General features: G+C 48.3%; 2 protein-coding genes across 4 annotated transcripts; both read right to left on the reverse strand.

The window, feature by feature from the left end:
* Positions 1–365: 365 nt before the first annotated feature.
* KLK12 (kallikrein related peptidase 12) lies at positions 366–5,174 on the reverse strand. The gene is made up of 6 exons (XM_032326048.1): positions 5,007–5,174; positions 4,782–4,837; positions 4,166–4,325; positions 2,919–3,178; positions 1,876–2,009; positions 366–962 (listed from the first exon to the last, which is right to left on the reverse strand). Exons 1-6 carry the CDS (start codon positions 5,033–5,035, stop codon positions 807–809), a joined length of 795 nt encoding a protein of 264 aa, XP_032181939.1. The 5' UTR covers positions 5,036–5,174; the 3' UTR covers positions 366–806.
* A 10,644-nt stretch (positions 5,175–15,818) lies between these two features.
* Positions 15,819–26,127, reverse strand: KLK13 (kallikrein related peptidase 13). Of its 3 annotated transcripts, none has more exons than XM_032326045.1 (7): positions 26,002–26,127; positions 25,449–25,535; positions 21,310–21,499; positions 20,838–21,106; positions 19,620–19,756; positions 17,954–18,149; positions 15,819–17,804 (listed from the first exon to the last, which is right to left on the reverse strand). In XM_032326045.1, exons 2-6 carry the CDS (start codon positions 25,498–25,500, stop codon positions 17,961–17,963), a joined length of 837 nt encoding a protein of 278 aa, XP_032181936.1. In that variant the 5' UTR covers positions 25,501–25,535; positions 26,002–26,127; the 3' UTR covers positions 15,819–17,804; positions 17,954–17,960. The 3 variants fall into 3 exon arrangements, with proteins under 3 accessions (XP_032181936.1, XP_032181937.1, XP_032181938.1); XM_032326046.1 differs by lacking the exon at positions 26,002–26,127 and adding an exon at positions 25,809–25,910; XM_032326047.1 differs by lacking the exons at positions 20,838–21,106; positions 21,310–21,499.
* Between the last annotated feature and the right edge of the window lie 1,726 nt (positions 26,128–27,853).

Genomic DNA, 27,853 nt, shown 5'->3' on the forward strand with positions numbered 1-27,853 from the left:
CAGCAGGCACCCAAGAATTCCCACGCTGTCACCATCATCTGTCACTCTCCCATCCCAAATTTCCCTTCCATTCACTGGGGAGAAGCTCCCTTGGCATCTTCTGGATGGCGGTGAAGACAGAACCCAAGGGGTGGGCAGGACTATTTTAAGACCTAGGCTGGGTCCTCTTGCTTTCCAAGGCTACACCCCGCCTTCCATCATCACAGACATATTAAAACAAACCCACATCCCACATTAAATATAATGTGTGCTCAACAACTCCAGCAAAGCCAAGTTGAAATTGGGAAGGTGGAAGAATGTTACATTTTATAGACATTTAATTAAATGGTCGTGAATTTTTATTTTGCAATTTTCATTTGGTATTTTGGGGCCAATAATTTCCCCCCTTGGGACCTTCATGGACACTGTTCCCAAACTGCTGGTTGGAGAAAAAAATGGGACCTATTTTTGTTAAAAGTAACCTTTTCTACTCCACTTCCTGTGTGACCCCTAAGGGAAAACTCTCGACCTGTGGTCTCTATTCCTACACCTGTGGGCAGGGGAACCCATGAGCCTCCCTCCTGCGTCCACCAGCAGGGGGATACCAAAGAGACAAGACAGAGCTATAGTTAAATTTATTCCAGGAAGAATTTAATTCCTTCCTCCCCCAACCATGGGACTTAGAAGGGCTGGCTGGAGTTGGAGTTCTTGGAAAAAGATCCACAGCCCAAGAAGAGTGGGAGCCAGGCATGATAATGGAGGCGGCATTGGTGCTCTGAGGATCAGTCAGTGTGGCCCCCAAGCTGAGCGGTGGAGATGGAGGGAGGTTAGTTGTTCCTCAGGACCATCCGGATCCAGTCCACATATTTGCAAATATTGGTGTAGACCCCTGGGATGCCTTTTTGCCCACAAGGCTCCACAGTCCCCCAGGACACCAGACCCTGAAGGACTCCCCTGCACACCAGGGGGCCCCCAGAGTCACCCTGGAATGCAGAAAGAGAAGAAACACCCAATGAGTAAGGGAGAAATCCTGTGCCCATTGCCCTTTCCCCAACCCCCACACCCATTCCCATGCCTTGAAGACAGAGGTTCCAAGGCTGGTTAGCAGAGAAGAGCACTGCTGTGCTCCCCGTCTTCCCTCCACAACAATGACTGAGCAACCGGGAAGAACGCATTGCACACCATCCCCGGGTGGCCAAACCCAGGGAAAGCAGGACTCCAAGGAAGGTGGGGGAGGGGGTCTCTCAAGGACAATGCCTAGAGCTCTGGCCAGTGAGTGAAGACACTATTTTCAGTGACCAATCCCAGCAAAGGAGGTGAGGAACAGGAGTTCTGTAGAAGACGACTGGCTGGTGTCCTGACCAATGAGGGAAAGAGTACTGCCATCAGTGACCAATCCCAGCAAATCGGGAGCTATAAATGTTCTCTCAGGCACAAAGGCTGGAGCCTTAGCCAGTGGGGTGGGGCAGCCTCCAACCAGCCTCCAGCCTGGAGGACCCCAGGGAGAAAAGTAGCAGAACTCGAGCGCAGAAGAGTCCACCAGCCTCCTTTCCGGCCTCCATTCTAGATCCTCTCACTTTCGCCTGGGCCAACATTAGTTAGAGGACGGTATGGGGAGAGACAACTGGTTACACACCTCAGTTCCAAGTCCCTGCCACCTTCGGCCTTCCCTTGTCTTCTCTTCCTCTCCCTCTCCTGGTGCCCCTCCCATCTTTCCTTCTCTGTTCCCTCCCTCCGTTTTCCACCACCCACCCCTCCTCTCTGACCTCCATCTCCTTGCTCTCCCTGCCTTATCCTGCGCCTCCCCTTTCTGACCACCTCTGTCTGCCCCCATCCTCCCTGCTCTGTCCCAAATGTCCTCCCTTGAGTGACCACGCATTGCCTACATTCACTCACCTGGCAGGCGTCCGACCCTTCCGTGCCTATGGCACACACCATGTTGTCCGTGATTCTCCCGGGGAACACAGTCCGGCAGGTCGCACTGGAAACGATGGAGACATTGAGGCATTGGAGCAGGTCCGGGAATGGGTCTAGGGGTGGAAGATAGAATCCATAGGGTTTCCCAAAGTTCCCCACTTGGGAGCCACCTCCCTCTACTCAAGGAAGTCAAATATGAGTCTATACCCTGCCCTTTTCCTGTGACCCCCCCCACTACAATCTGCAAACGTCTAAATTTCAGATTTATGACTTCATTTAATAGTGACCCTTGCCCCAGTTCATTGACCCAGTCTCCCAACCTTTAACCTATGACTCTGAGTGCTTTAACTCAAGACACACTTTGTCCCTCCAACCTCAGAAGCAACGAATCCAGACCCACTTTTCTCCTTAAATTACAGATGCTGTGACCTTTTACCTTCAATCTTGTTATCCTTAGATCCGAACTTAACCTCATGTTCCCTCTCTGTGTCCAGACCCCACATTCCTTGTCTTCTCTTAAACTTTCAGACTCAAGCAGTAAGCCATTGGTCCCAACTCCAAAGTGACTTATGATCCCTGTTTATTTGACCCTAGACCTCATGACCCCTAACCTCTAGGGCTTCCAATCCCAGGCCAATGATCCCCAATTGAATCCCAGTTTCCACCCTCAGATTATGGCCAGCTTGTGCAACATCTGGATCCCAAGTCCTCAACTCTACAGTGACCTCTAACACTAGAGTCCATGACCCATGACCCCAAGATCTTATTTATAAATGTCTTTTGCTCCAGTCTGATGACCCCTGCCATCACTCTGGCCTCCAGCCACATTCTGACCCATGACTTCTGACTCTATACCCAACCCCTCAACCATTTTGACTCCCAGGATCCCTGGTGTACCATGATCTCTGATCCCAAACCACAGTCCTCATGTTTGACCCTCATGCATCCTTCTGCTGAAATGGCATGAGGCCCTACACCCCAGACTTTGCCCATCCTGAGCCCTGACCCTGATGCCCCCTTACTCCATGGTTGATTGGTGATGCCCCAGCCTGAGATCTGGCACTTGGTGCCAGCTGCTGCACAGGTGGTGGGCAGGGGCAGTGGCTGAACACTGTGAGTCAAGCGGACGGGGGTGCCCAGTCGCAGGAGCCGGAGGTCATTGTCATGGTTATGCTGGGCTCTCTGGTAGCCAGGGTGGGTCACAGAGAAGCCGCTGCGCCGTATCTGCTCCGTCCAGTCCAGCCTGCTGAGGCTGTGCTCCCCCAGGCGCACCCAGTACCTACTGGGGGTCAAGATGGCTCAGTGAGGGTGGGCTGGCCCTGGCGCCCAGGCCCTCCAACCTCTCTCCACTGCTCTGCCCCTCAGAGTCTGTCCTTACTCTCTCACAAGCTTGCTCTATCTCCCACCTCTATCACCATCTTTCCATTTCCCATTTGCCTACTTATGCTCCCTGAGCCCATGCCTCTCTGTCCCTTCCTGATTCTCTTAGCTGAGGCAGAGATATCCAACTGTCATGCTCACTGCTCTGTTCCCACCACCTAGAGGCTGCCTGGGCTGTCAGCAACTTCAGCGGAAGGAGTGAGTGCGTAACGAGGGGACTCTCTCTGTTCTGTCCCCGAATCAATCCATCTCTTCATGTCTGAGACTTCCCTTTTTGAAAAAACCTCAGGGGCACCTGGGTGGCTCAGTGGGTTAAGCCTCTGCCTTTGGCTCTTGTCATGATCTCAGGGTCCTGGGATCGAGTCCCACATTGGACTCTCTGCTCAGCGGGGAGCCTGCTTCCTCCTCTCTCTCTGCCTGCCTCTCTGCTTACTTGTGATCTCTCTCTTTGCCAAATAAATAAACAAATTCTTAAAAAAAAAAAAAAGAAAAAGAAAAAAGAAAAAACCTCAGAGTTTCGGACCTAGAAAGCCCAATCCCCTCATTTACAGATGGGACCACTGAGACCCAGAGAGGTTGCCCAGACTGGGCATGGCTGGGATGGAGACAGAGGTTATCTGGAAAGGAAAGGGAACACAAGGGAATGGGAGCATGTGGGTGGGTAGGCTCCAGCACACTTCTTGCCCTCCACCCACCCTCCCTGCCTAGCCCTACCCCAGGCCCATTGTTGAGGAAGTCCTACTCTTTGTCTGACCTCAGACCTTCTTGTTGCAGGACCATCTCCTTACTCCTTGGCTCTCTCTTCTCCTGATCCCAACCCTGAGGGCTCCCCTTCCCACCATCCTTCCTTTGCCTACCCCTGGAAGGGACCACCCAGACAGGGGCTTACCTTCCACTGCAGTGAGCCGCTGTGAGGACCCACCTGCGATCAATGAGGACCCCCCCACAGCGCAGGTTGGTGCCCTCAAACAGCCCCACCTGCCAAGGCTGCGAGTGACGGACACACTCCTTGCCTTCGGTAATCTTCTCTTTGGCTGGTTGACTGAGCCCTGAGGACAGGGGTGTGGACCAGAGAGATGGGGTCAGAGATCTAGAGACTGGGAATCAGAGATAAGAAGAGAGATGCAGAGATGAAGACACAGAGAGGTGAGAGAAAGACAGAGCCCCTGAGGGAGTTAGGGACAGGGAGACACAGACCCAGTGACAAATATGAAAAGACCCAGCAATGCCCAGACACACAGAAAGGAAGGAAAGAGAAAAGGAGAGTTACTTAAAGTTAAGAGGAAGACAGAGACAGAAATACACAGAAAAAGGACAGAAGCATTGTGACAGGAAGACACAGGAGAGACAGATCAAAAGATAGTGGTGACAGGACCTGGAAAACTGGAGTTGATAGGAGGCACAGAGGTAACCCCCTGCCCTCCTCTGTGCCAGGTGGGGGGGGGGGCTGGGGGGAACCAGACCTGGAAGGGGAGCCGGGGCCCCTGTCCCCCTGGGGAACTCACCAGTAACAGAAAGGAGCAGTAGGATGCTGGAACCCAGGATGGCCTGCCTCCAGGTCCTGGGAAATGTGGGCGGAAACTCAGAGATGGCCCTGTCCCTGTCAACCCACTCCATGCTTTGCCCACCCCTCCCACCAGCAAACTGCCAAGAGGACAGGATGCCTGCCTGTCTCCCTCTCTGTCTGTCTTGGGTGTCACCCCGTTGGTGACCACCTGCCCCCTCCTCACCTTGTCCCTCTGCATGCTGAATCTTCCATGTAGCTGTCACAGTTTCAGCCTGTCTGTCTCTGCTGTCTGTCCACTACCTGCCTGTCCTGTCATCCACCTGCCACACTGCCAGTCAACTCTCCCACCGTCCACCTGGCTTCTCAGCCAGCTGTCATGCTGCCCCACCTGTCCCCCTCCTTCTGTCTGTCTGTCCCGGACCGGCAGCTGACACAGCTTTTAACTCTCTTTGTCCCAGCCCATGCAATTTCCGGGTTGAGGGAAGGGGACCAGGAAGACATGGGGTGGGGCACCCTCTAATCCTATAGAAACTCTTCCCAGTTAATGGCACCTAATTGAGCTTTAAAACTAAATGGGGGAGAGCGGGGTAAGGGCCCAGGATGGTTGTGTGTGTAGGGGGGAGACCCGACCGCACTTCTTCTACCCTCCTGTCCAAGCCAGCACCAGAGACCCATGACTCAAGGTGAGGAAGGCTCAGGGAGGGTGGGGTGCCAACACCCAGGCCCCTCCCCACCTGGTGCAGGGAATATGCAGGAGGGTGAGTGGCTAAGAGCTCAGAACCCTGGAAGAGAGAGACAGGGAGAGCAAGAACAGAGAGAGCCCAGATAGGGAAGAGAAGGAAGAGATTTCAAAATCGGAGATCAGGAAGAGACTGAAGAGGTTTCCAAACTGGGGTTGATTCTAATTGAATTTTCTCAACACACAGTCCATCCACCCTGTTGCCTACAGAGAATCCCACTATCCGTGTGGGGTCGATTTATCTCATTCCATGAAAGTTTCTGGTTTGTTTGTTTGTTTGTTTTTCCCCTGCAGGAAGGCTTCCACTGAGAAAGAGAGGGACAGGGGACCAAGGGAGAACCAGGGACAAGACAATCTGTGCTGTCTTCTGCTTTTGATTTGCTTTGAGACACCGTCTAACTCAAACCCTCTCTACTTCTGGATGTCTGGGGCTCTGTGTGTTTACTAAGAAGCAATTTACATGTAATAAAATTCACCCTCAGCTCCAGTCCGGAGCTACCCTCTGGACACACACCAGCACTGCCAGGTTTCAAGAGAAGCTGGAAATACAAATTTATGGTAAGACATTTCCTGATTCTAAAATACTGGCAGGGGCGCCTAACTGGCTCAGTCAGTAGAGCATGCCAACTCTTGATCTTAGGGTTTGAAGTGCAAACCCCACGTTGGGTATAGAAATTACTTACAAATAATAAGAAATCTCTAAAATAAAATATTGGCAAAAAACCCCAGACCTATGGCTCCCATACAGATCTCTCCCTCTCATTCTCTCTCTCCCCCATTTTCTCATCTACTATTTCTGCCTCTACTTTTTTTTTTTAAGATTTTATTTATTTGACTAGATTATTTATTTGAAAGACTCAGTGGGAGAGGGAACAAAAGTAGGGGGAGTGGGAGAGGGAGAAGCAGGCTCCCCGCTGAGCAAGGGCTCATCCCAGGACCCTGAGATCATGACCTGGGTGGAAGACAGAGGCTTAACCTACTGAGCCACCCAGGCAACCCGAGCCTCTACTTTTTTAAAGTAAAACTCACATAACATTTATGACTTAGCACTTGAACCATTTTCTTTTCTTTCTTTCTTTTTTTTTTTTAAGATTTAATTTATTTATTTCACACACACAGATCACAAGTAGGCAGAGAGGTAGGCAGAGAGAGAGGGGGAAGCAGGCTTCTTGCCAAGCAGAGAGCCCGATGTGGGGCTCGATTCCAGGACCCTGGGATCATGACATGAGCCGAAGGCAGAGGCTTTAACCCACTGAGCCACCCAGGCGCCCCTTGAACCATTTTCAAGTTCACAACTCAGTGAATTCCAGCGCATTCGACACACTGTGCCAACATCACCACAATCTAATTCCAGGACATTTTCTTCCCCCACCCCCGAGAAGAGACTCCATACCCATTAGGCTGATGTCTATCCCATGATGAACGGTAAACAAAATGTGTTCTTTCCTGGGGTGCCTGGGTGGCTCAGTGGGTTAAAGCCTCTGCCTTTGGCTCAGGTCATGATCTCAGGGTCCTGGGATTGAGCCCCGCATCAGGCTCTCTGCTCAGCGGGGAACCTGCTTCCCTCTCTCTCTCTCTCTCTCTGCCTGCCTCTGCCTACTTGTGATCTCTGTCTGTCAAATAAAAAATCTTAAAAAAAAAAAAATGTGGTCTTTCCGGACCATGGGATATTATTCAGCTGGAAAAAGGAGTGAAGCACTGGTAGCTGCCACAATGTGGATGAACTTTGAAAACCGCGCACCCAGTGAAAGAGGTCAGTCACAAAGGCCACATCTCGTATGATCCCATGGATGTAAAATGTCCAGAACAGGCACATTCATGGTATAAAAGGCAGGTTGGTGGTGTCGGGGGTCTAGGGAGTGGGGAGTGGCTACTTAGTGGTTCTCTTTGACACACAGTTGCAGCTTGTGGCTTCTGGAAAAAGCCAATCCCTTCTTTTGTAGCTGGAGGCTTCAAGAGGGCATGGACTGGCTCACAGCCTCACGCTCACACCTCCCGCACTCAGGGCAAGCCCCGAGCACCTTCGCCACCTTCCCTGGGAAGCTCCCCCCCCGCCCCCCCCCCGCCCCCCCAAGAGCTCTCAAGTGCTGAGTTCCGTACTTGACTCCTGGACATCATTGTAAGCTTGACATGCAGCCTGTTCCCAAGAGAGAACTCAGCTATGCTGACACCTGGGGCAAGGGCCCACAGCATGGAGACCATCACCATGTGGAAACTGAGGCAGGACTAGATTAAAATCACTCGCCCACAGTCACGCAGCGTGTAAGTGCCAGAGCCAGCGTTTGAACTCAAACAGGCTGTGTCTCCAGAGCCTATATCATTAATCATTGTCCAAAGATGTGGATGGACAGATGAATGGCTAACTGACTAAGTACAGGGGTGAAGAGAGGAATGTAGGAATGTTCCTACAGTTTCCAAATTAGGACAGCTTTTGGAATCCTACAGACTGGGCTGAAACTTCAGTTCATGCCATGGTTACCTGGGCTTTGGCTCGATGTCAGTTTGTTCATCTGAAAGATGGGGCTGGGAGGCAGCTCCCTGTCCACACACCACTTCCTCTTGGGCTTATCAAAGAAGGCAACAAAACATGGGTGAGGATATCAGGTACATTAACTGGAGATAGTCTCAAAATTACCTTTCCCATTTTCTTTCTGAAGAAGGAATTTTCAAAGCTGACTTAGATGACAGAATCTTTTGTTCTCAGCTGTGAAGAACTTTTTTTTCTCAGTTATGGCTTGGTGCTGTACTTTGTCTTCTGTCTCTATATCTGTACCTCTCTCTCTCCTATTTCTCTGTCCCATTCATTCACTCATGCATTCACTCAACAAACGTTTCGAGATGCCCTGGGTGCTTTTCTACTGGGTGACACTGGGACCACAGAGTCACATAAAAACCAGTGGCCCCCACCCCTCTCAGAGCCTGCCCTCCTTTCTCTTCCATCCTTTCCAGCCAAACTTATCCATGGAAATCTACTCACCGTTTGCCCCCATGGCTTGTGGTCTTTTGGGTCTCTGGAGACTTCCATGTTGGGCAATCCCGTGGTCTCCTGGTCTTCACCTTACTCAGCCTTCAGGCAGCCTTCCACGTGGCCTGCTCCTTCCTCCTTCATGCATTTCTGGTTTCCCTCCCACTTTTTGCCTCTCAGTTATGAATAGGCCTTTTTTCCTCCCCCAGTGACTTTACAAACAAGGGCGTTCCCCGGGGCCTGTCCTAAGCCTTCTTCTTGGCACTGACTGCATACATAGGACAGTTTCACATGTCACCTGGGATGGGGTAGTTCTTAGTCTCTCCCGGCTTCAGGTCTGTGCATCCAACAGCTCCCCAACTGTCCCACCAACCTGTTCTCAGACCCTACCCACTCCATCTTGTATCCTCACCACTCATCTGGTCCTCTGCTCTGGATCCTTGGGATACTGATTCTCCCTAGGATTCAGTGTCCCTTCCTTCTTCTGAGACATCCCATCCCAACACTGCCACCGCCACTAACTGCTCCCTGGCTCCTGACCCCAAAATCTGCATCCAGAGGTCTGGCCCTCTGCAGCCATTGGTGTCTTGCATGGCAAGGGGAGGGAAAGACATTAGCAGACTCCACGCTGAGCCTAGAGCCTGCCAGGGCTCCATATCAAGACCCTGAGATCGTGACCTGAGTCGAAATCCTCTTTTAACCCTACCAGAATTTATGCTGCTTTGGTCACTCTTGGAGAAAAAAGCAGTCTAGTTGCCAAGAGAACCAACAGTGTGATTAGAGGGTTGTAATTTTCAGGTCCCTCCCCGCACCCCCCAACCCTCAGCTCAGAACTCCTGAGCTGGGAAGAGAGACACACAGATGGGTCTGGGTGTAGACATGCTACCCAGGGCCACCTGATGGAAGCCCCCAGCCTCATACCTCTGTTCTTGAAGGCCAACTATGGAAGCTTCTGACTTGGGTCAGTTATGTCTACAGCAGACGCAGATCTCAGCAAATATAGTGCCAAGCAGCATGACTCTAAATGCATGTTTGCCAGCAGACAACAGGGCCAGTGAGCAGGACAGCCTGATGAGAAAGACCCTGTGGTGGTCATTTAGATGCCTGTTCACAGTGCCAACTGTGGTCACCTCACAGAGTCAGGAGGGACCCTGTGGTGTGTGTGGAGCATGTCAGTCTTGACATGTGGGCCAAACTTCAGATGGAGGAGTCCATCCTCTTTCTGTGGGGTGCCTACAACATTATCCTTCACTATCTCTTCTCCAAAAATCCTGATCTGGGCCTCCCTCCCTGTCTACCCACCCACAGTCTGTCTGCTTCTTTTGTCTTGTCATTGAATTTGGGTTTGTATGCTCATTGCCCCCGTGATAATGTGATTCAGGATAAGAAGTATGTTTTGGGGGGCGCATGGGTGGCTCAGTGGATTAAGCCTCTGCCTTCGGCTCAGGTCATGATCTCAGGTTCCTGGGATTGAGAGACTCAGAGATTCCCAGGACTCTGAGAGTCCCGCATTGGGCTCTCTGCTTAGTGGGGAACCTGCTTCCCCCCCTCTCTGTCTGCCTCTCTGCCTGCTTGTGGTCTCTCTCTCTCTGCGTCAAATAGATAAATAAAATCTTTTTTTTTTTTTAAGTTCGTTTTTGGGCTAAGTCCTCATTCCCGGCAAAGTCTAAAGCTCTTGGAATTTCCTAAGAAAGAAAAAAAAGTGTCTTTTGTCATGTGAATGCACCTAAGAATGGGAGGGGATGGGGGCTGCAGGTGGACTCAATCACCAATAGACAATGAGTTAATTAATTGTGCCTGTGCAGGGATGCCCCCACAAACACCCAAAAGGAGGGGGCTGCAGAGAGTTTTCAGGTGGTTGAAGGTGTGGAGAGAATGGCACACCAGACAGGTCAAGGAAGCTCCTTGACAGATCTTGCTCTACGCACCTCTTTCCACCTGGCTGCTCTGAGTTTTATCCTTCTAGAGAAACCAATAATCAAGTCAGCAAAATACTTCTCTGAGTTCTGTGAGGCGCTCTGACAAATTAATTAAACTCAAGGAGGAGGTCATGGAACCCTCCAGTCTGTATAGCACTTGGCCAGGACAGGTAAAGAACTTGGATTTGAGACTGGCATCTGAAGGCAAGGGGTGTGGGCAGTCTTGCCTGACTGAGCCCGTCATCTACACGTGCAATCTGACACTACCTCCTGGTAGATAGTGTAGTTACTATGAATTGTGGGACAACTGCTTGATGGTGTTGGAGAACCCCACCCTTACACACTGGGATTAGGTATGAGACCAATATCTCTATTAGGCTCAAAAGTCCAGCCCAGCCCCTCATAAAAGGAATCCCAGTAGGGGAAGTGGCTGGCTGAGCTTGGCCTGGACCCTTCAGACAAGAGGGGAAGAACTCCTTAGCCTAAGTCTAGTCTAGGAGCTGACATTTCCCCACCTGGCACCTTGGGAGGAAAAAAAAAACAAAACCAAACCAGGGGCTTGGCCCACCAGGCCAATGCTGGTAAGCATGGTTACGCCTCTGACACACTCCCCGGGATTTCAGTCCCTTCTCTAGTCTTTTCCAAAAGACTTTTCCAGCTCCTCCCACAACAACCACGGGTTTTCCTAATCCCTCCCGTGCGGGATCCCATTGTTATTAAAATTCCCCTGAGCAAAAACAGGAAGAGGAGGGCAAGTGGCTGCAAAATCCCAGGAGAGGGAGGGAGGCGGAGGGGCGCGTGAGAAGCCTGGCCACCTGGCTAGCCTTCCCAGATTAAGGAAGGTGTTGTTGGCAGGCAGAATCTCCAACTCAGGTATGTCATTATTTTTTGTTCCGCAGGAAAGATTTGGGCGGCCTCCTCCCATTTTCCCAAATCCCCAGCTGGCTGCTCCCAAGTCATCCAAGGCTGGCAGCTCTGGCTCGGGGGCCTTGGAGACAAATCATCATAACAATTTTGTCCGTGAGAACAATGACCACACTAATGGGAGCACCGCTCAGTAATCACTCGCTCAGTGCCAGGTGCTCTGTGTGCTTATCACATATTAATGCAATTAGTCCTCCCGAAACCCCTCTCACTGTGTAGGTGCTATTTAAAAAAAGAATATATTTAGATCTAAAGCCTCGGGTGTGGAGAGAGGAATTCGCTGGTGGCACATTGTTGTGAGTGATATGTGCAAGTCCCTCTTTGTTTTCCTTATTCCCTTATTCCCTTTGTCTCCTTCCCCTTCTGCTATTGTCCTCACCATTGTGCGTCTTTGCTGTTTCTTTGGTACTGTGTGTTCCTGCCAATGAGGGAACAGGAGGCTGTCTTAGGACAAAGCACAAACTGACACCCGGCTACCTTCCCCCACCCCCACTCCTGGGTGGGACATATGTGACCTTCTTTAGGAATCTCCCAACTAAATGTTAATTAATACCCTGCTAGAGGGAAAGACCTTGACAATGACAGGGCCTCAAGGTCTCTCGGTATCTTGTAGGTCCTCTTCAGCAATGAAAGTTCTTTTTTTTTTTTTAAAGATTTATTTATTTATTTATTTGACAGACAGAGATCACAAGAGGGCAGAGAGGCAGGCAGAAAGAGAGAGAGGAGGAAGCAGGCTCCCTGCTGAGCAGAGAGCCCGATGCGGCACTCGATCCCAGGACCCCGAGATCATGACCTGAGCCGAAGGCAGGGGCTTAACCCACTGAGCCACCCAGGTGCCCCAGCAATGAAAGTTCTTTTGAAACCTCCCTTTTTCCTTACCTCCCCCAACCCCACTGTACATAACCTGCCACCCCTCACTACCCCAGTGCAGCAGCTCTTTGCCCACGGGTCCTGTCCCATGCTTTAATAAACCACCATTTTGCACCAAGGATGTCTCAAGAATTCTTTCCTGGTGGTCGGTTCCAGACTCCACGCCACTGAACCTCACCTGTATTCTAAAACTACATCACTGCTGTTGTCTTTGTTACTATCCTTTGCTATTGTTTCTTGTTACTGTATCTTTGCTCTTATCATTGTTGCTATGTATCCTTTGATACATAGAATGTATACTACACATACTGTGTATTACATAGTAATGTAACAAAGGATACATAGTATGTATGGTATACATTCTTTGTGTATATCCTTTGTTAAGGATAAGTAGTATATATAGTATACATACCATGTATCCTTCGTTATATACCCTTAATTAATGTGTACCTTCTGCTCTTGGGTTTTTTACTGCACAGCTTTTTTTTTTTTTCTTAAGATTTTATTTATTTGACAGAGATCACAAGTAGGCACAGAGGCAGGCAGAGAGATAGGGGGAAGCAGGCTCCCTGCTGAGCAGAGAGCCCTATGCGGGGCTCAATCCCAGGACTCTGGGACCATGACCTGAGCCGAAAGCAGAGGCCTTAACCCACTGAGCCACCCAGGCGCCCCGTACTGCACAACTTTTTAAACACTATGATGTGAGTCACATAAAATGTTACATTTTTAAAAATTAAAAAGGTAAAGTTAAATACACGTAAGTAAAGTTCACAATTTAAGGTGCATAGTTTAGTAGCACTTAATACATTCACGATGTTGTATATTTTTTCTATTAGCATGCATTCTTACCAAGTATATTTTATGTGAAAAGTGCTGTGTAGAGTTCTGTGTAGTTTGAATTTATTTCAGCAGTATTGTGGTATACAGGTTTTCATTTTTAAGTTCAGAACTATGCTTTTGTTTTCATTTTTAAAGAAGGCATTATTTACCTAAATTAAAATCCATTCATATCAGGCATTCCATTTGATGAATTTCAAAAACTGGACACTATCAGCAACCTCCACTATAATCAAAACATAGAACAGTACCTCTCACCTTCCTGCCCATCCTTAGGCTGCCCTGCACTCCTTCTGCAAAAGCTCTCCCTCCCTCCTCTATCCCCAGGCTCCCACTGATCTACATTCTGCCACTGTGGTTTTGCCTTTTTTAGACCATCACATAAATGTTTGGCTTCTCTCACTAATATAATGCATATCAGAATCACCCATGTTTTTGCATTTTCCTGACAAGAGTTCATTGCTTTTTACTGCTGTGCAGTATCCCACGGTGCTGATGTACAACAGCCCACATCCATTCACCAGTTGTTGGATATCTGGGTTGCTTCCAGTTTCCGGGTTATTCCAAATAATGTTGATGTAAACATGCATGTACACATCATTGTGTGGGCATATGTTTTCATTTCTCTTAGCCAGACACCTAGGAGTGGCACTGCAGGATTCATACGATGTGTATGTTTAACTCTATAAGAAATTGCCCAATGTTTTCGGAAGTGGTTAACCCACTGTGCATTGCCACCAGCAGTGTTTAAGCCTTCCAGTGCCGCATATCTTTGTCAACACTTAATATTGTCAGTCTTTTTAATTTTCACCATTGATTGGTATCAAGCACTGTACCTTTAAGATTCCGATCACATGTGCATCTAATTTGTTGCTTGCAAGTGCTGTGTCTTGGCCATCCATAGGGCTCTCCACCTTCTGACATCTACCCCCCTCCCTACCCCACCATGAGTGGGTGCTTAGTTTTCCTCTAATTCCCAGCACAACAAAGAGATGAGTGACAGACACTTCATGTTTGCCTCTTTGTGATCTGCATGATCATTGCCCTAGGATAGACCTCAGGAGTGGCACTTCTGGGTCCCAGGGTGTACATAGACTTAATTCAGCCAAGGAGTGCCAAATTACCTTCCAAGATAACTGGACAGTGTCTGTTCATACCAGCTGTGCGCTCAAGTATTGTTTCTGCATCCCTGCCAATACATGAGTTACTTCACTTTAAAGATTTCTAATCCATCTAATAAACATAAAGGGATTGTTACTTGCTTTTGTGTTTCTTAGATGACTAATGAGTACGTACACCTTTCATCTTACCTTCCTGTTTGTTTCCTCTGCAAATCTATTCACAGCCTTGAGTGTCCTTCTTGTTTATGTGCAGGATTTCCTTGTACATTTTATTTTATTTAAAGATTTTATTTATTTATTTGAGAGAGAGAATGAGAGAGATAGAGCATGATAGGAGGGAGGGTCAGAGGGAGCATCAGACTCCCCACTGAGCAGGGAGCCTGATGCAGGACTGGATCCTGGAACTCCAGTATTATGACCTGTGCTGAAGACAGTCGCTTAACCAACTGAGCTACCCAGGCACTGTCCTTGCACATTTTAGATACCAATGCCAGGTCAGTATTACACTTTGCAAGTATCTCCATCCATTGATTTACTTTGTCCTTGTTGTCTTTTGTTGAACAGAAAATCCTTCATCAAATTAAACAGTTTTTGCCTTATGATTAGTCCATCTGAAGTTTTAAAGTCTTTCGTCACCCCTGAGGCACAGAAATGTTCTCTTCCATTATCTTCCATTAGCTTTATGGTTTGACCCTTAGCTTTTGGGTCTTTATGCAATGTGGTGTTAAGTACCAGTGTTATACCCATTTGAGTGATGGGAAAACTGAGGCATGGAGAAAGTAAGTCATAGGGTTAAGTAAGTGGCAGAGCTGGAGTTCACATCCAGGCAGCCTGGCTTCAGAAACTCTGTTCTCAGCTGCTACTTCATGCTGCTTTCCCACAGAATGAGAAGTTGATGTGGGCAGGCTTTAAATGCCAATCATCCTCCTAACAACCCAGAGCAGTAGGTCCTGTTAGTACCAGAGAAGGAAACAGAGACTCCCCAAAAGCTAGTTTCTTCCCATCCAAAACCAGATCCTTCAGACTCCACTCTCTGTGCTTTTATTTATTTATTTTTAATTTATTTTTAAGTAATCCCTATATCCAGTGTGGGCCTTGAACTCACAACCCCAACATCAAGAATCTTATGCTCAACCAACTGAGCCAGCCAGGAGTCCCCAGCCTGTGTGTGTGCTTTTAAACACTAAACTACAGTCTCCCCTATAGGAACCGAGGACCGTGGACACCAAAGGATGATGGCTTCCTCCTTTGGAGAGATTACTTGTTCTTTGCACAAGTGGGTCCCTCTGACTTTTTAGGTCTTCAGCCAAATGCCCCCTCCTCCGAGAAGCCCTTGCTGACTGCCTGTGGGAAACAGCCTACCCTCTTAATTGTCTAACACGAAACCCCTTTAGATCCTTCATGGATAACATTTATTATCACATAGAAATCCTCACAATTCACAGTTATTTAGTTTAGTTGTTGATTTTCTGTAAATCCCCTGAGGGCAGAGTTTGTTTGTTTGCTTATTTATTTATTTATTTATAAGATTTTATTTATTTATTTGACAGAGACAGGCACAGCAAGAGAGGGAACACAAGCAGGGGGAGTGGGAGAGGGAGAAGCAGGCTTCCCGGGAGCAGGCAGCCCTTTGTGGGGCTCCATCCCAGGACCCCAGGATCATGACCTGAACCGATGGCAGCTGCTTAAGGACTGAGCCACCCAGGTTCCTCGAGGGCAGAGTTTATTGCCACTTGACTGGTAAACAGTTCAAAACAAAAACTCCCAGTATTTCTCTGCATCTCTTCCTAACAAAATTTCCCCAGTTTCAGTAAATAGCAGCTCCGTTTAGTATGCGGTTGCTCAGGCTGAAGCCTTGAGGTTTCCTTGGCTGTCTTTTCTCTCACATTCCTCATCTGATGTCAGCACTGTCCAACAATCTCTTCAAGCAGATCCAGAATCTGCGCCCCCCCTTAACTTCCCTGAGAACTTCACCTGGTCCAAGAAACTTCACCTCCTGCCTGAGCTCCTGAAGCGCAGTCACCTCCACACCAACCTTTTCACCATCTTCCCAAATCAGATGTGCCAGGCTGGCTCCTGCCTCAGGGCCTTTGCATGGGTGTTCTCTGCATGGGGTGCTGCTTCCCAGATGTGCACTTGCCTCTCTCCCTTCATCCTTCCGTGTTTTTGTTTGTTTGTTTTATTTTTTGCTTTTTAATGTTACCACCTAAGGTCTCTTCCCCAGACCAACCTATTTAAAATAGCAATTCTGGGGCATCTGGCTGACTCAGTTGGTAGAGCATGTGACTTGATCTCAGGTTTGTGATTGCAAGCATCATGTGGGCATGGAACTTACATAAAAAATAAAATAACTCCACTCACTCTCCCAACCCAACATTCCTTATCCTTTATCTCTGCTTTTTTGCCATGGTTCACATTGCCACTTCAGTCTATCTCCTTGTTTTTTGTTTTAATTGTGTTTCCTTTCAAAGAACATGAGCTCTATGAGGCAGAAGTTTTATCTAATTAACTGTTTAGCAGCTGTGTCTGCAACAGTGCCTGGTGATAAGTGCTGGTATTTGGTAAATAAAGTATTTACCAGCACCAATACAACAAATAAAGTATTACCAACACCCAGGAGGGTGCCTACAGATGGTCACCACAGAACAAATGCTGAAAAAAGTAACTTTTTTTGTTGTTGTTGTTTTAAGTAAGTTCTGTGCCCAGCATGGGGTTTGAACTCCAGACCCTGAGATCAAGAGTCATATGCTCTACCAGCTGCACCACCCAGGCACCCCAAAGGTAACACTTTTTAGACACTGAAAATTTGAGGGGTTGTTGTTGACACCCTAAGGTGATATTCTATAGAGAACCATGCAAGTAATAATAAGGGTGGAAATGCTTGACATTCATCATAACAGTGCTGTGAGGAGAAATAATGTGCTCCTTTTACAGATGAAAAAATATAGAGGGGCACTGAGTTCTGTTTTGTTCAAAGCAGGAACTTGGTGACTTGAGCATTTAATTACTGCATTTGGGGTCATTGAACAAAGGTGCTTGGTGGGGGAGATAAAAGGACAGGGTACTTGGCAGATAATAGGGTCTAGACATGGAGGCCCCCTGGGTACTGAACCCTAAAACACCAATCTTGTGTACTATTGATTTTTTTGTAGGCATAGGGATTCAGGGACAGGGAATACTGGCAAAGTGGGGGATAGGACACTTGGAAGACCCCAAACTATGTGAGAATGAACTTCTATGAGGATTTAATATTAGCTGTGATGTGATTAATCATTCAGATGCACCTAGAATATTGTTGGGGCAGATTCTGGACACAAGAGAATATTTTCAGTATGAACTATCACGGAAATTTAGAACCTTCTTGAGCACCAAACAGAGAAGTGTCTAGAATGTTGGCAATAAATGAATATTTGAAGGGGTGTAGAATGTTGTCAAGGACGTTCCATTCACAGGACATGAAATATGGTTGAAATGGGCCAATGCATGCATTAAGGGTGTCCCACAGACAGAACATTCAGATGGCCATCTGGGGTTATGCTGACAGCAGGAGTCGTGGAACATTGTCCAGGTTGGAATGTTGAGGATACCGAGGCATTTCCGGATGCAGTACCTGGGGCACCATGATACTGGGAGTGACTGGATGCTTCTGAAACACGAAACATCCACTGGGATCGGACACATTGAGAACACGGATCGCTGGTTAAGTGAAACTTTGGGAGGGGCTGAGAAGGGCTGGGCTAATGGGTCAAAGGAGTGAGGAAGGCACGCAGGGAGGAAGGAGACAGGTGAGCCAACCTGGCTTTTATTGTGGGCTCTTCGTCCATTTCTGCTCCTGAGTTCTATGTTTTCGAATTGTGTCTCGAATCCATAGAACATACTGAGAGACTCGAGTGTAGACACCAGGCCGGTTGGGCTGCCCGCATGGGAAGTCTCCCCAGGAGATGATGCCATGGAGTGTTCCGTTACAGATCAGGGGGCCCCCGGAGTCGCCCTGAGTGGGGGAAGAGAGAGAGGTGGGGTCCTTGGTGGAGTGAGAGAGAAACAGGGAAGACAAGACGACAAACACGGAGGAACGGAGGAACACCGAAAGAGAAACAAAGAAAAATGGAGCTGGATGTGCATGGAGACCAAGATTAAGAAGCTTCTCTCTCCATGTTTTTCTCTGCTCCTCAGTCTGTTAGAGTGGTGACACGTCACTTTAATACCCACTCCTGGCTCTCTGGCACTCCTACCCCACCCCACCCCCACCCTGCTGTGGCTTTATGGTTCCCTGGCGCCATCTTACTACTGAGTAAACTCATCCAGGTCTGTATGTGACACAGGTACTTCCACTTCTCCGCCCTGGACCCAAGACAGACATCATCGATTAGTCAAGGCACACATCATTAATTCATTCATCATTCTTTCCTACTGACCCAAAACTCAGTCTCAGGAGCCTCCTCTATTGGACATAGGTTTTGTTTCTTTTGTTTGTGGAGGTTTTCAGCCATATAGTATCATTTCCCCTTATTTTGGTAACTGCCTCCTGATTTTCTGTTTTGGGGAAAGGCCCCTCCCTTTACCTCAATACTTGTTTGTCCCTGCCCCTTCCTGACCCACATAGTCCCATGACAGACTTGGTCCATCAGAGAATCGCACAGTCCTGGTTAGAGTGACGGTTCAGGACACATGACCTGAGTCAGACTAGTGAGACTCATACTCAAAATGCTCATGTAAACCATTGGAAAATTCTTTTTAGTCAAGTAGCGTAGGAGGGTGGGATGTAAGCCCAAAGCTGCTGGGGCCATCTTGCTATTGTATGGGAAAAGCTTAATTGAGAATGAAGACAAAAACAAGAGAGAAGAGCAGAGTTGAAAAGAGACAGAGTCCTAAACACATTATTTGTGCACCTGGATCCATCTGTACCTGAAACAAGACACACCTGGAGTTTTCCGTTACAAAAGCCAGCGTGTCTTGCTTAAGCTAGTTGGATGGGTTTCTGTCACTTGTAACTGAAAGAATGCCAACCTTTATGAATCTCAACACAGGAATCTGGACAGCCACTGTCCATCAAAAGCTGAGGCTTACAGTGAATTATATTCTCCTGCCATAGGTACTCTCTTTTTATCTTGACCCTCAGTACCGGGGGAAATGCCATTTTAAAAGATTGCTGCCTGGGCATCTGGGTGGCTCAGTCATTAAGTGTCTGCCTTTGGCTCGGGTCATGATCCCAGGGTCCTAGGACTGAGCCCCACACTGGGATCTCTCCTCAGTGGGAAGCCTGCTTCTCCCTCTCCCACTTCCCCTGCTTGTGTTCCCTCTCTTGCTGTCTCTCTGTCAAATAAATAAATAGAATCTTAAAAAAATTAAAATAATAAAAAGATTGCTTCCCCTAAGGCTAGAAGCAAGTCCTTTCCCCTCAGCATCTGTCCCCACCTCCATCCTCCTGGCCCACAGCAACCCACTACCCCCTTGTTCTCACCTCGCAGGAGTCCTTGCCGCCCTCCTTTGAGCCCGCACACAGCATGTTGGGTGTGATCTTCCCTGGGTAGACTTGACGACACTCCTCATCTGAGCGTAGCTGGATGTTGGCACATTGTAAGGTTTGGGGGTAAGTCACTGGGGAAGAGAGAGAGGAGGGTCTGAGGGTGTCTGTCTAGGACAGACTATGAGGTGGGAGTTAAACAGGAGAGTCTGTAGAAAACGGATGCAAAGGGGATGGTGTTGAAGAGGTAGAGAGATGGAGCATGTGTCTGGGTAAAGTGATGGAGGAGGCAGGTATGGAGAGAAACAGGAGGGAAGTGGAAGGGAAGATGGAAAGAATGCATGCAGACTGGGAAGGAAAAGCCATAGAAAGTCGGGAGCCGAGGAGAGGGACGGTGGGAGATGGTGAGACAGAGGGCCGGGGATGGGAAGAACAGGGGAGAAAGATGACAAGTCAGGGAGGAAGAGGGAATGAGACAGGAAGCCTGGGCACAAAGAAGGAGATGCAAAGGGCCCTTGTTGCTCTAAGGATCAACCTTCTATTCATGCATGTGTCCTTTTTACACAAAGGATAAACCTACATTTCCTTACATTTAACAGATCAATACCTGCCGATATTTCAAATTTGCAAGTCACATATTTATTTAAATATATTCATGTATAATTTATATAATACAAAATTTATATGCAAACATTTAAATAAATACACAAATAATAGAATTTATGATTTAGAAAATCTGTATAATCTGTATATACAAATGCATAGTGATATATATTTATATATACATGTAAAATATGGCATATATTGCCATATTTGTTTTTATTAATTTATATATTTAGATAAAGGATATATAGGTTTATATGATAGTTGATCTATGACATATATAATCTATGACTTTACAATTCTATGTACATTTATATAAGGGATATATAATGTAACTTTATACATATTTACAAATTTATATATATTTATAAAGGATATAGAACTATGTAATCTATACATATAACTTTATAAATAGACATTTGTTTAAAGGATATATGTAACATAACTATATTTATACATTTATATTTATATGGAGATAGATAACACATATATGTGATATATAACATATAACTGTATATCTGTTGTTATTTATATTTATAAAGGAATCCGCCTCCAGCCTTCCCTCCCATTTCTGTCCCACTGACCCCTCAGGCCACCTGTGAGGCTACCTACCCTGGGGGCTGGTGGTGGTGCCCCAGCCAGACACCCGACAGCAGGTACCAGCAGGGAGACAGTCGTTGTGGGAGAGAGGCAGGACACGGATGTGGCTCGTGAGCTGGACCGGGGACTGCAGCTCCAGAAGCATGATGTCATGGTCATGGTTCAGGTGGGTGGGGCTGATCTGGTATTGAGGGTGGGGGATAGAGCGGACTACCTCCCTCACCTGCTCTCCGGCCTCCACGCGCCCCAGGGCATGCTTGCCCAGGTAAACTCTGTACCCTCTGTGGGTGCAGGAAGGGGTGATTAGAGAGGATAAGCCCATCTCCACCACCTTTCTCCTCTCCAGACATCTTCCACACCTCAACTCCAATCCCATTCCCAACCCCAGCATTAACTCTGACCTCATCCTCTAACCAGATCCACTCCCCCACCACCCCAGTCCCGTTCTCGCCCCAACCCTCATGCTGCCTTGACCCCCACATACTCCTTCAGACAGTGTGCTGCAGTGAGAACCCATTTGGGGTGGACCAGGACTCCCCCACAGAACAGGCGCCCCTGCACTAGCAGGGCTGCCTGCCAGGGCTGAGAGTGGGGACGGCAGGTGTAGCCACCCGGGAGAAACCCGCTGGTCCCATTGGTGCCGTTGAGAATCTTGGGATATTCCTGTGAGATGCCTAGTAAAGAAGAGAAAATGTTAGGGAATTGGGATCCAGAGGGGAAAGGAGGCGCTGGGCTTGGGGAGAGGGTCAGAATTTTGCTCTGGATGACCAGGAACTGATGATTCATTTGTCAGCCTCTGGAAGTTGCCGTTTTCCATGTAATGGAGATGAGTCAGGGCAGAGAGGTGATGATTTCCTTTTCCAGGTAGGTGCTAACTCCATTGGGGGTTCAGAGTTCCCTGAACAAGGAAGCTTCTGATGGGTAAGCAGAAGCCTGACTTTCTCCTCACCTGCATTTCTTCATCCCACCATGGGTATGGATTTCAGGAGATAAGAATGAGGCTGACCTACACATCTACGTAGGCACTAAGTATGTATCCATCCTTTCATCCATCCATCCTTTCAGTATGTATTTAACTGGGTAGCTCTATGGCTTTAAACACAACCCATAACCTAACCGCTCAAATTCAAACTTTGCAGGACTCTTATCATCTGACCCTTAAGAGCCCCTTTGCCCCCATCTCTGACCTCTCCCCTTCACACACCGTGTTCCAGATTCATAGACCCATTCTCCAGACACAGTTCTTCATCTAGTTCTGTGCTGCTCAATACGACAGCCACTAGCTCCATGTGGATATTTAAATTTAAATTAATGCAAATGAAATAAATTCAGTTCTTCAACCACACCGGTTACATTGGACATGCTCAGCAGAGTCCCACGCGGCCAGAAGCTACCATATTGGACAGGGCAGACGTAAGACATCATACACAGGAAGTATTCTACTTGATGGCACTCAGAATCTACAGGTTACATGTCTGTGTCCCTCTTGACTCTGAGAGCTCAGCTCAGCTCAGACAGAAGCCATCCCAGATTCCTGGCCACCTGGTCTAATATTGGCCTCCCCAGCCCGCTAGTCACTCCCTGTTATATCCCCCCAAGCTGATTTTCATCAGAGCCATGGTCACTATCCATTTCATTTCTCTTTATATTTGTTTACAATTCATGTGGCTCTTTACTTTTTTTAAAATCTCCCCAGCTTGACTGTAAGCTCCATCAGCAATAGGCACCTTATCTGCTTTATTCAGAGCTATATCCCCAGGACCAAGCACAATGTCTGGCATTGGAGGAGACACAGAAGTTGACAACCAGAGAGAAAGCCCAATCCTAAAGGTACCATTTTCTGGCTGGGTGCTCCTGTACAAACCACCAGCCTTAGCTTCCTCAGCTGTAAAATAGGAAAACATCTCTCAGAGCACCTGGTTGGCACGGTTGGTTAAGTGTCTGCCTTGGGCTCAGGTCATGATCCCAGCGTCCTGGGATTGAGCCCTACATCGGGCTTCCTGCTCAGCCGGGAGCCTACTTCTCCCTTTCCCTCTGCTTGTGATCTCTCTTAAATAAATAAATAAATAAAATTAAAAAAAGAAAAGGAAAAGAAAAAATCTCTTATTGGGCACAGTACCTGGCATAAAGCAAACACTCAGTAAGCAGGTACTGTTAATAATTATTAGCTACAACAGGAGGTCCCCAGCTCAGTGACTAGCAGGTTCTCCTCTCTGGGCCAGCTGCCCCACCTGCATAAGGATTAGCTCAGTGGATTAGCTCAGTGGTTCTCACAACTGGGGACAAGAGTCATTGGTGGGCACGAGGTCATTTTAGGGGGTAGAGAGATGAGGCTGAGTGATATCAAACTGCAGCCTTGGGAATAAGAGTCACTGTCCAGTTCTCCTCCAGTATGAGTCTGTTGAGAAAGTCTCATGATGGGGCTACTCTGCTTTTACCACCTCTCTAATCCTTGCTGAGCTCACTTTCTTACCTTCTTTCTTTTCTTTTCTTTCTTTCTTTTTTTTTTTTTTTTAAGATTTCATTCATTCATTTATTTGTTGGAGAGAGAGAGAGTGAGAGTATGTGCCCAAGCAGGCAGAGTGGCAGGCAGAGGCAGAGAGAGATGCAGGCTCCCTGCCAAGCAAGGAGCCCAATGTGGAACTCGATCCCAGGACCCTGGATCATAAGTTGAGCTGAAGGCAGAGGCTTAACTGACTGAGCCACCCAGGCGTCCCCTGAACTCTCTAAAACCAGGAAGCAGAAGCCTTTACCCAGCAACCTAAAATTTATTAAGTTGAACCATCTATAGTCACTGTTTTGGGGGAGGTCCCAAAGGGGACACTACTGACGACGACTGGAAATGTCAGATGGTCCAACCCAAGAAACATTGTTTTTGTTACCTTGTGCAGCATGCATTTTTTCCTCTTACCTTTTACTTATAGCAAAGGAGGTTCTTCTCCATTTAGGATAATGATAAAATTTTTACTTACAGTATACTGTAAGTTATGTGGGGCACCTAGGTGGCTCAGTCAGTTAAGCATCTGTCTTTAGCTCAGGTCATGATCTCCAGGTCCTAGGATTGAGCCCACACAGGGTTCTTTGCTCAGCAGGGAGTCTGCTTTTCTCTCTCTCTCTCTCTCTTTCTCTCTGCCCCTCCCTACTGCTTGTTCTTGCTCTCTCAAATAAATAAATAAATAAAATCTTAAATATACTGTAAGTTTAAAAAAAAAGTTGATTCTAAACAGACCATTAGATCTAAAATAATGAAGATGGTTGCCAGAACCTGGTCTAGGATGCTGGAGACAGGGCAGGCAATATGGAGCCCATCCTGACTCAGGCGTCACCAGTGTCTTTGGGGCAGGACTTGGTGTCTCAGAGTCCCAGGTTTTTAGCTGTGAAACTGAAGTTAATTATAGTACTCCTACCTCATAAGGCTGTTGAGGGCTCCAGAAGATGCATGTGGAGCTCCTAGCCCAGGGCGTGGTACCCAGGAGGGGCTTGGGACACTGGGCACAAGTCCTGGGAGTGGTGCCAAAGGAGAGAAACCACTCCACCTTCAGGCCAAGGGTGGTGCCCCGTGCCCAGTGCCAGATGCCCGGGGACTCCTCCCTCCTTCAGGTCTCAGTTTAGGGGTCTAGTTCTTTGGGGTGGGGCCTTTCAGACCAGGAGCTTATTGTATCTCTAGGCTCCTGGCTTGGCTCCTTGAAGCCATCACCTCCTGTCACAGTTGTAACTAATTATTAACTAATTATTTGGGTAATTGTTTGAATAATGTGTGCATCCTTCCCCGCTAGGCTCTGGGTATTAAGAGCAGGAACTGTGTGTGCTTGTATAACACCCAGCACAGTGCCTAGTTCAACAGCAAGTGGCTGGTTGGTTGGTTGGATGGATGGACGGTTGATGATGCCTGAATGGGGTTTCCAGAGAATATACCTGCAAAAAGGCGCTTAAACTGAGGAGAAATCTTTGGGACTGACTTAGGGTAGAATCAGGTATGGGGTCACTCCGATGTTTAAAGGAAGGACAAACTGGAAGGTTCTGGAAGGGGCTGAAAATGAAAGAGTGAATACTTCTAATAAAGTAACAAGGCTAACTTGCCAGCCCCTTCTATCTGCTGTGCACTAGCTTATTTTCATATTCACTACAACCTTTTGTAGTAGGGACGTCTATGTTCTCATTTCACAGATGAAAAAAACAGAGAAGCTAACTTACTTGCTCACTGCTAATTTGTACCTGAATCTCACTCTTCTCATGCTCTCAGGAAGGCCTTGAATGTGAGGGAGGCTGCTGAGGGACCAAGGGATGCGGGTGGGAGTGGGCTTCCCAGTGCAGAGGCGGGCAATCAGGAAAGGGGCTGGTAGGGAAGATCCAGGAGACTTAAACATAGAGCAGCCCCCCCTCCCCCCCCCCGCCTGCAGAGCTGGGACGCCCCAGGAAGGAGCCAGGGATGGTGGGCTCACCCCGTCGGGAAAACCAGGTCATGCAGGGACAAGCAGGAAGCTCTCGGGGGCTGTCCCCACAGGACCCGGCCCCGAGTGGGCGGTAGGCGGAGCTCCGGGCTCCCACGCCCCCTCCTCCTGGCCAGACCCCTCCTACCATTGTTCCGGCGGCCACCCCGCCTCCACCCCCGCGCATTCTTACCGCCTGACAAGGCCACCATCAAGAAGGCGATCACCGCGGCCAGGGGCCACATGGCAGCTCCGGGGTGGGGAGCAGGGCGGGCGGGGCCTGAGAAGTTGGGGGGGTGGTTAAGGGCTGGCTGAACCCCCATCTCTGCCCCACCTCTGCTCCTGTAATCTCTCCTTCACTAAGAACCTTGGCCCTGGAATCTGCACCCCTTCCCTAATTTCCATCCTCCGTGGGGAGCCCCAGTAGGGAGGTAGGAGGGGCTGGCGCAGCGTGCGCCCGCGTTCACCGGTGCCCTCCAGCGAGCGGGTGCCTCAGTACCCTCTCCCGCAGCTCTCCGCCCTCTCGCTACCCAATTAGGGTCGTCCCGCGCACCTGGCCTCAAACAGCTTATCTTTCAGCGCTGTTCAACCTCGCCAGCTCTGCAGATTTCTGTAACTGAATCTCTGGCTTCCCTCTCCATCTCTGACTCAGCTGTTCTCCCTCTTCTCCTTTCCCTCCTCACCTCTCCTTCCTCTCCCCACTCCTCCCCTTTGACGCTCCCGCCCCTGCCCCAGGCGGACCCTACCTCGGTAAGAGGCCCGGGTGCGGAGCTTCGCCGCCAGCTGCCTCCAACTTCACCCGGACCCATGGCTTTTAACCCCTGAATTCCCTCCCCCAGCGCCCTCAGCATTTCCCTGTTGCTGGCCTCCCCCTCTCCACCCCCAATGGCTCAGCAGGCTGCTGCCAGACACCCCCCAAGCCTGGGCTTGGCCCTTCCGCTTGGGGCGGAGCTTCCAGGACGAGCTAGGACCCAGATCTGGCCCCGCCCAGGCCCCAGTTGAACCCACTGTGAACTTTGGGGCAGTAGAACCCACCCAGAGGAAAGGGAAAAGCTATTTCCTTCTTCAAACCCACCCGAAATTCCCATGACTCTCCCTAACATCAATCTGTTTTTTCATCCCACTTTCTAATCTCTCCAACCCCTGTGCGTGTCCTTATATCCATCAGCTCCCAGATGGCCATTTTCCACCTTATTCCTATCTCCCTCATTTTAACCATACTCCCTGCGGTCAGCCTGTTCCCCAAACTCAAGATCATCAATAGCCTTATCTCAAGTTTATCCAGACATCAAACCCAACACATCCAAATTGCAGTTCCCAGATTCATCTCCAGCACCAAAGCCATGTTGCAGCCCTTCTGAAAAAACTCAGGGATGCCTCAATTTACTCCCACTATTCCCCTTCCCCTACCCCACCCCCACCACCATCAGGGGCAAGAAGGGAATCTTGCAGATATGTGGTTAGAACGTCAACTGTACTTGGACCTAGATGGGGTCTGGGGAAAGCAATATTTTGGGTGAATGGTCTCTTAGGAACAGGCCAGTTGGGGTGAGGGAGTCCATGGGGATGTAGGTGGACAGGAAGCAGGAATCGGAAAGCTGTAGGGGTCAGGATGATGGAAAAGAGGAAGGAGGAAGAGGTGGCGCTTTGGGAATGAGTAGGTGCCTCCTGGAACTGTGACTGGGTGGGGCCATGAATTAATCCTAGGGGGTGGAGGGGGCAGGATTAAAGATTAAGGAGGGCAGAGGTGGGGTCAGAATTTGGAAGAAAGCCAGGGATGGGGATCAGATGAAGTTTGGAGAGAGAGCTGTGGTGTCATAAGGATAAGGGATTAAGATGGGCAGAGAGAGGGTTCATATCAAAATTGGTATAGTCCATACTGGAGGAATTTAAGTTTGGATTTAGGGACCAAATCTAGTGTCAAAAGTAAGTTTTTTTTTTTTTTTTAAAGATAAACTTTTAAAAAGCATTGAACCACGATTCTCATATACATATATATGAGATAAACATCAAATATTTTGATTTATTAATAAACAATGGAGCTGTTAAGATATTACAAAGAACCACATAGGTAGAGGCAATAAGGAATGCCGAAATGAATTTATAAATAGATACAAAACTGGTTTATTCTACATCGGTGGGGGGAGGGAAATTGATTATACTTCCACCTGCCAAAACTCATTTGCACAGTATGGACAAGCATGATTTGCATTGCTATCAGCTGTCTATGATTTATGGAGTTGTAAAGTAGCTCAAAGACAATAATAGAAGCAGAGACCCCATAAAATCAGATAACCCATTTAATTTTCCATTAGAGACATCTGTTGGGTCCATCTCAAAGTCTTTCATGTTTTTCCCTACATTAGGAACAAAAGTTTATGGACAGGTTTAGGATGGGTCTGATGGTAGCATTTGGAATGCAAGTGGGCTTGGGGAGAAGAGGCACAGGGAGAGGATGGGGTAAGGAGTTGGTTTTGAGGATAGGAGTTCTGGATGGGAAGGATCTGAGGATAAAAATGTTGATGGAGTCCTATTGGGTTGGGGTTAGAGATGGAGCCAAGAATGAGGATTTGGAAGGGAAGTGTTGAAATATGACTG

This window comes from Mustela erminea, chromosome 19, assembly GCF_009829155.1.
Source record: "Mustela erminea isolate mMusErm1 chromosome 19, mMusErm1.Pri, whole genome shotgun sequence".
Lineage (NCBI taxonomy): Eukaryota > Metazoa > Chordata > Mammalia > Carnivora > Mustelidae > Mustela > Mustela erminea.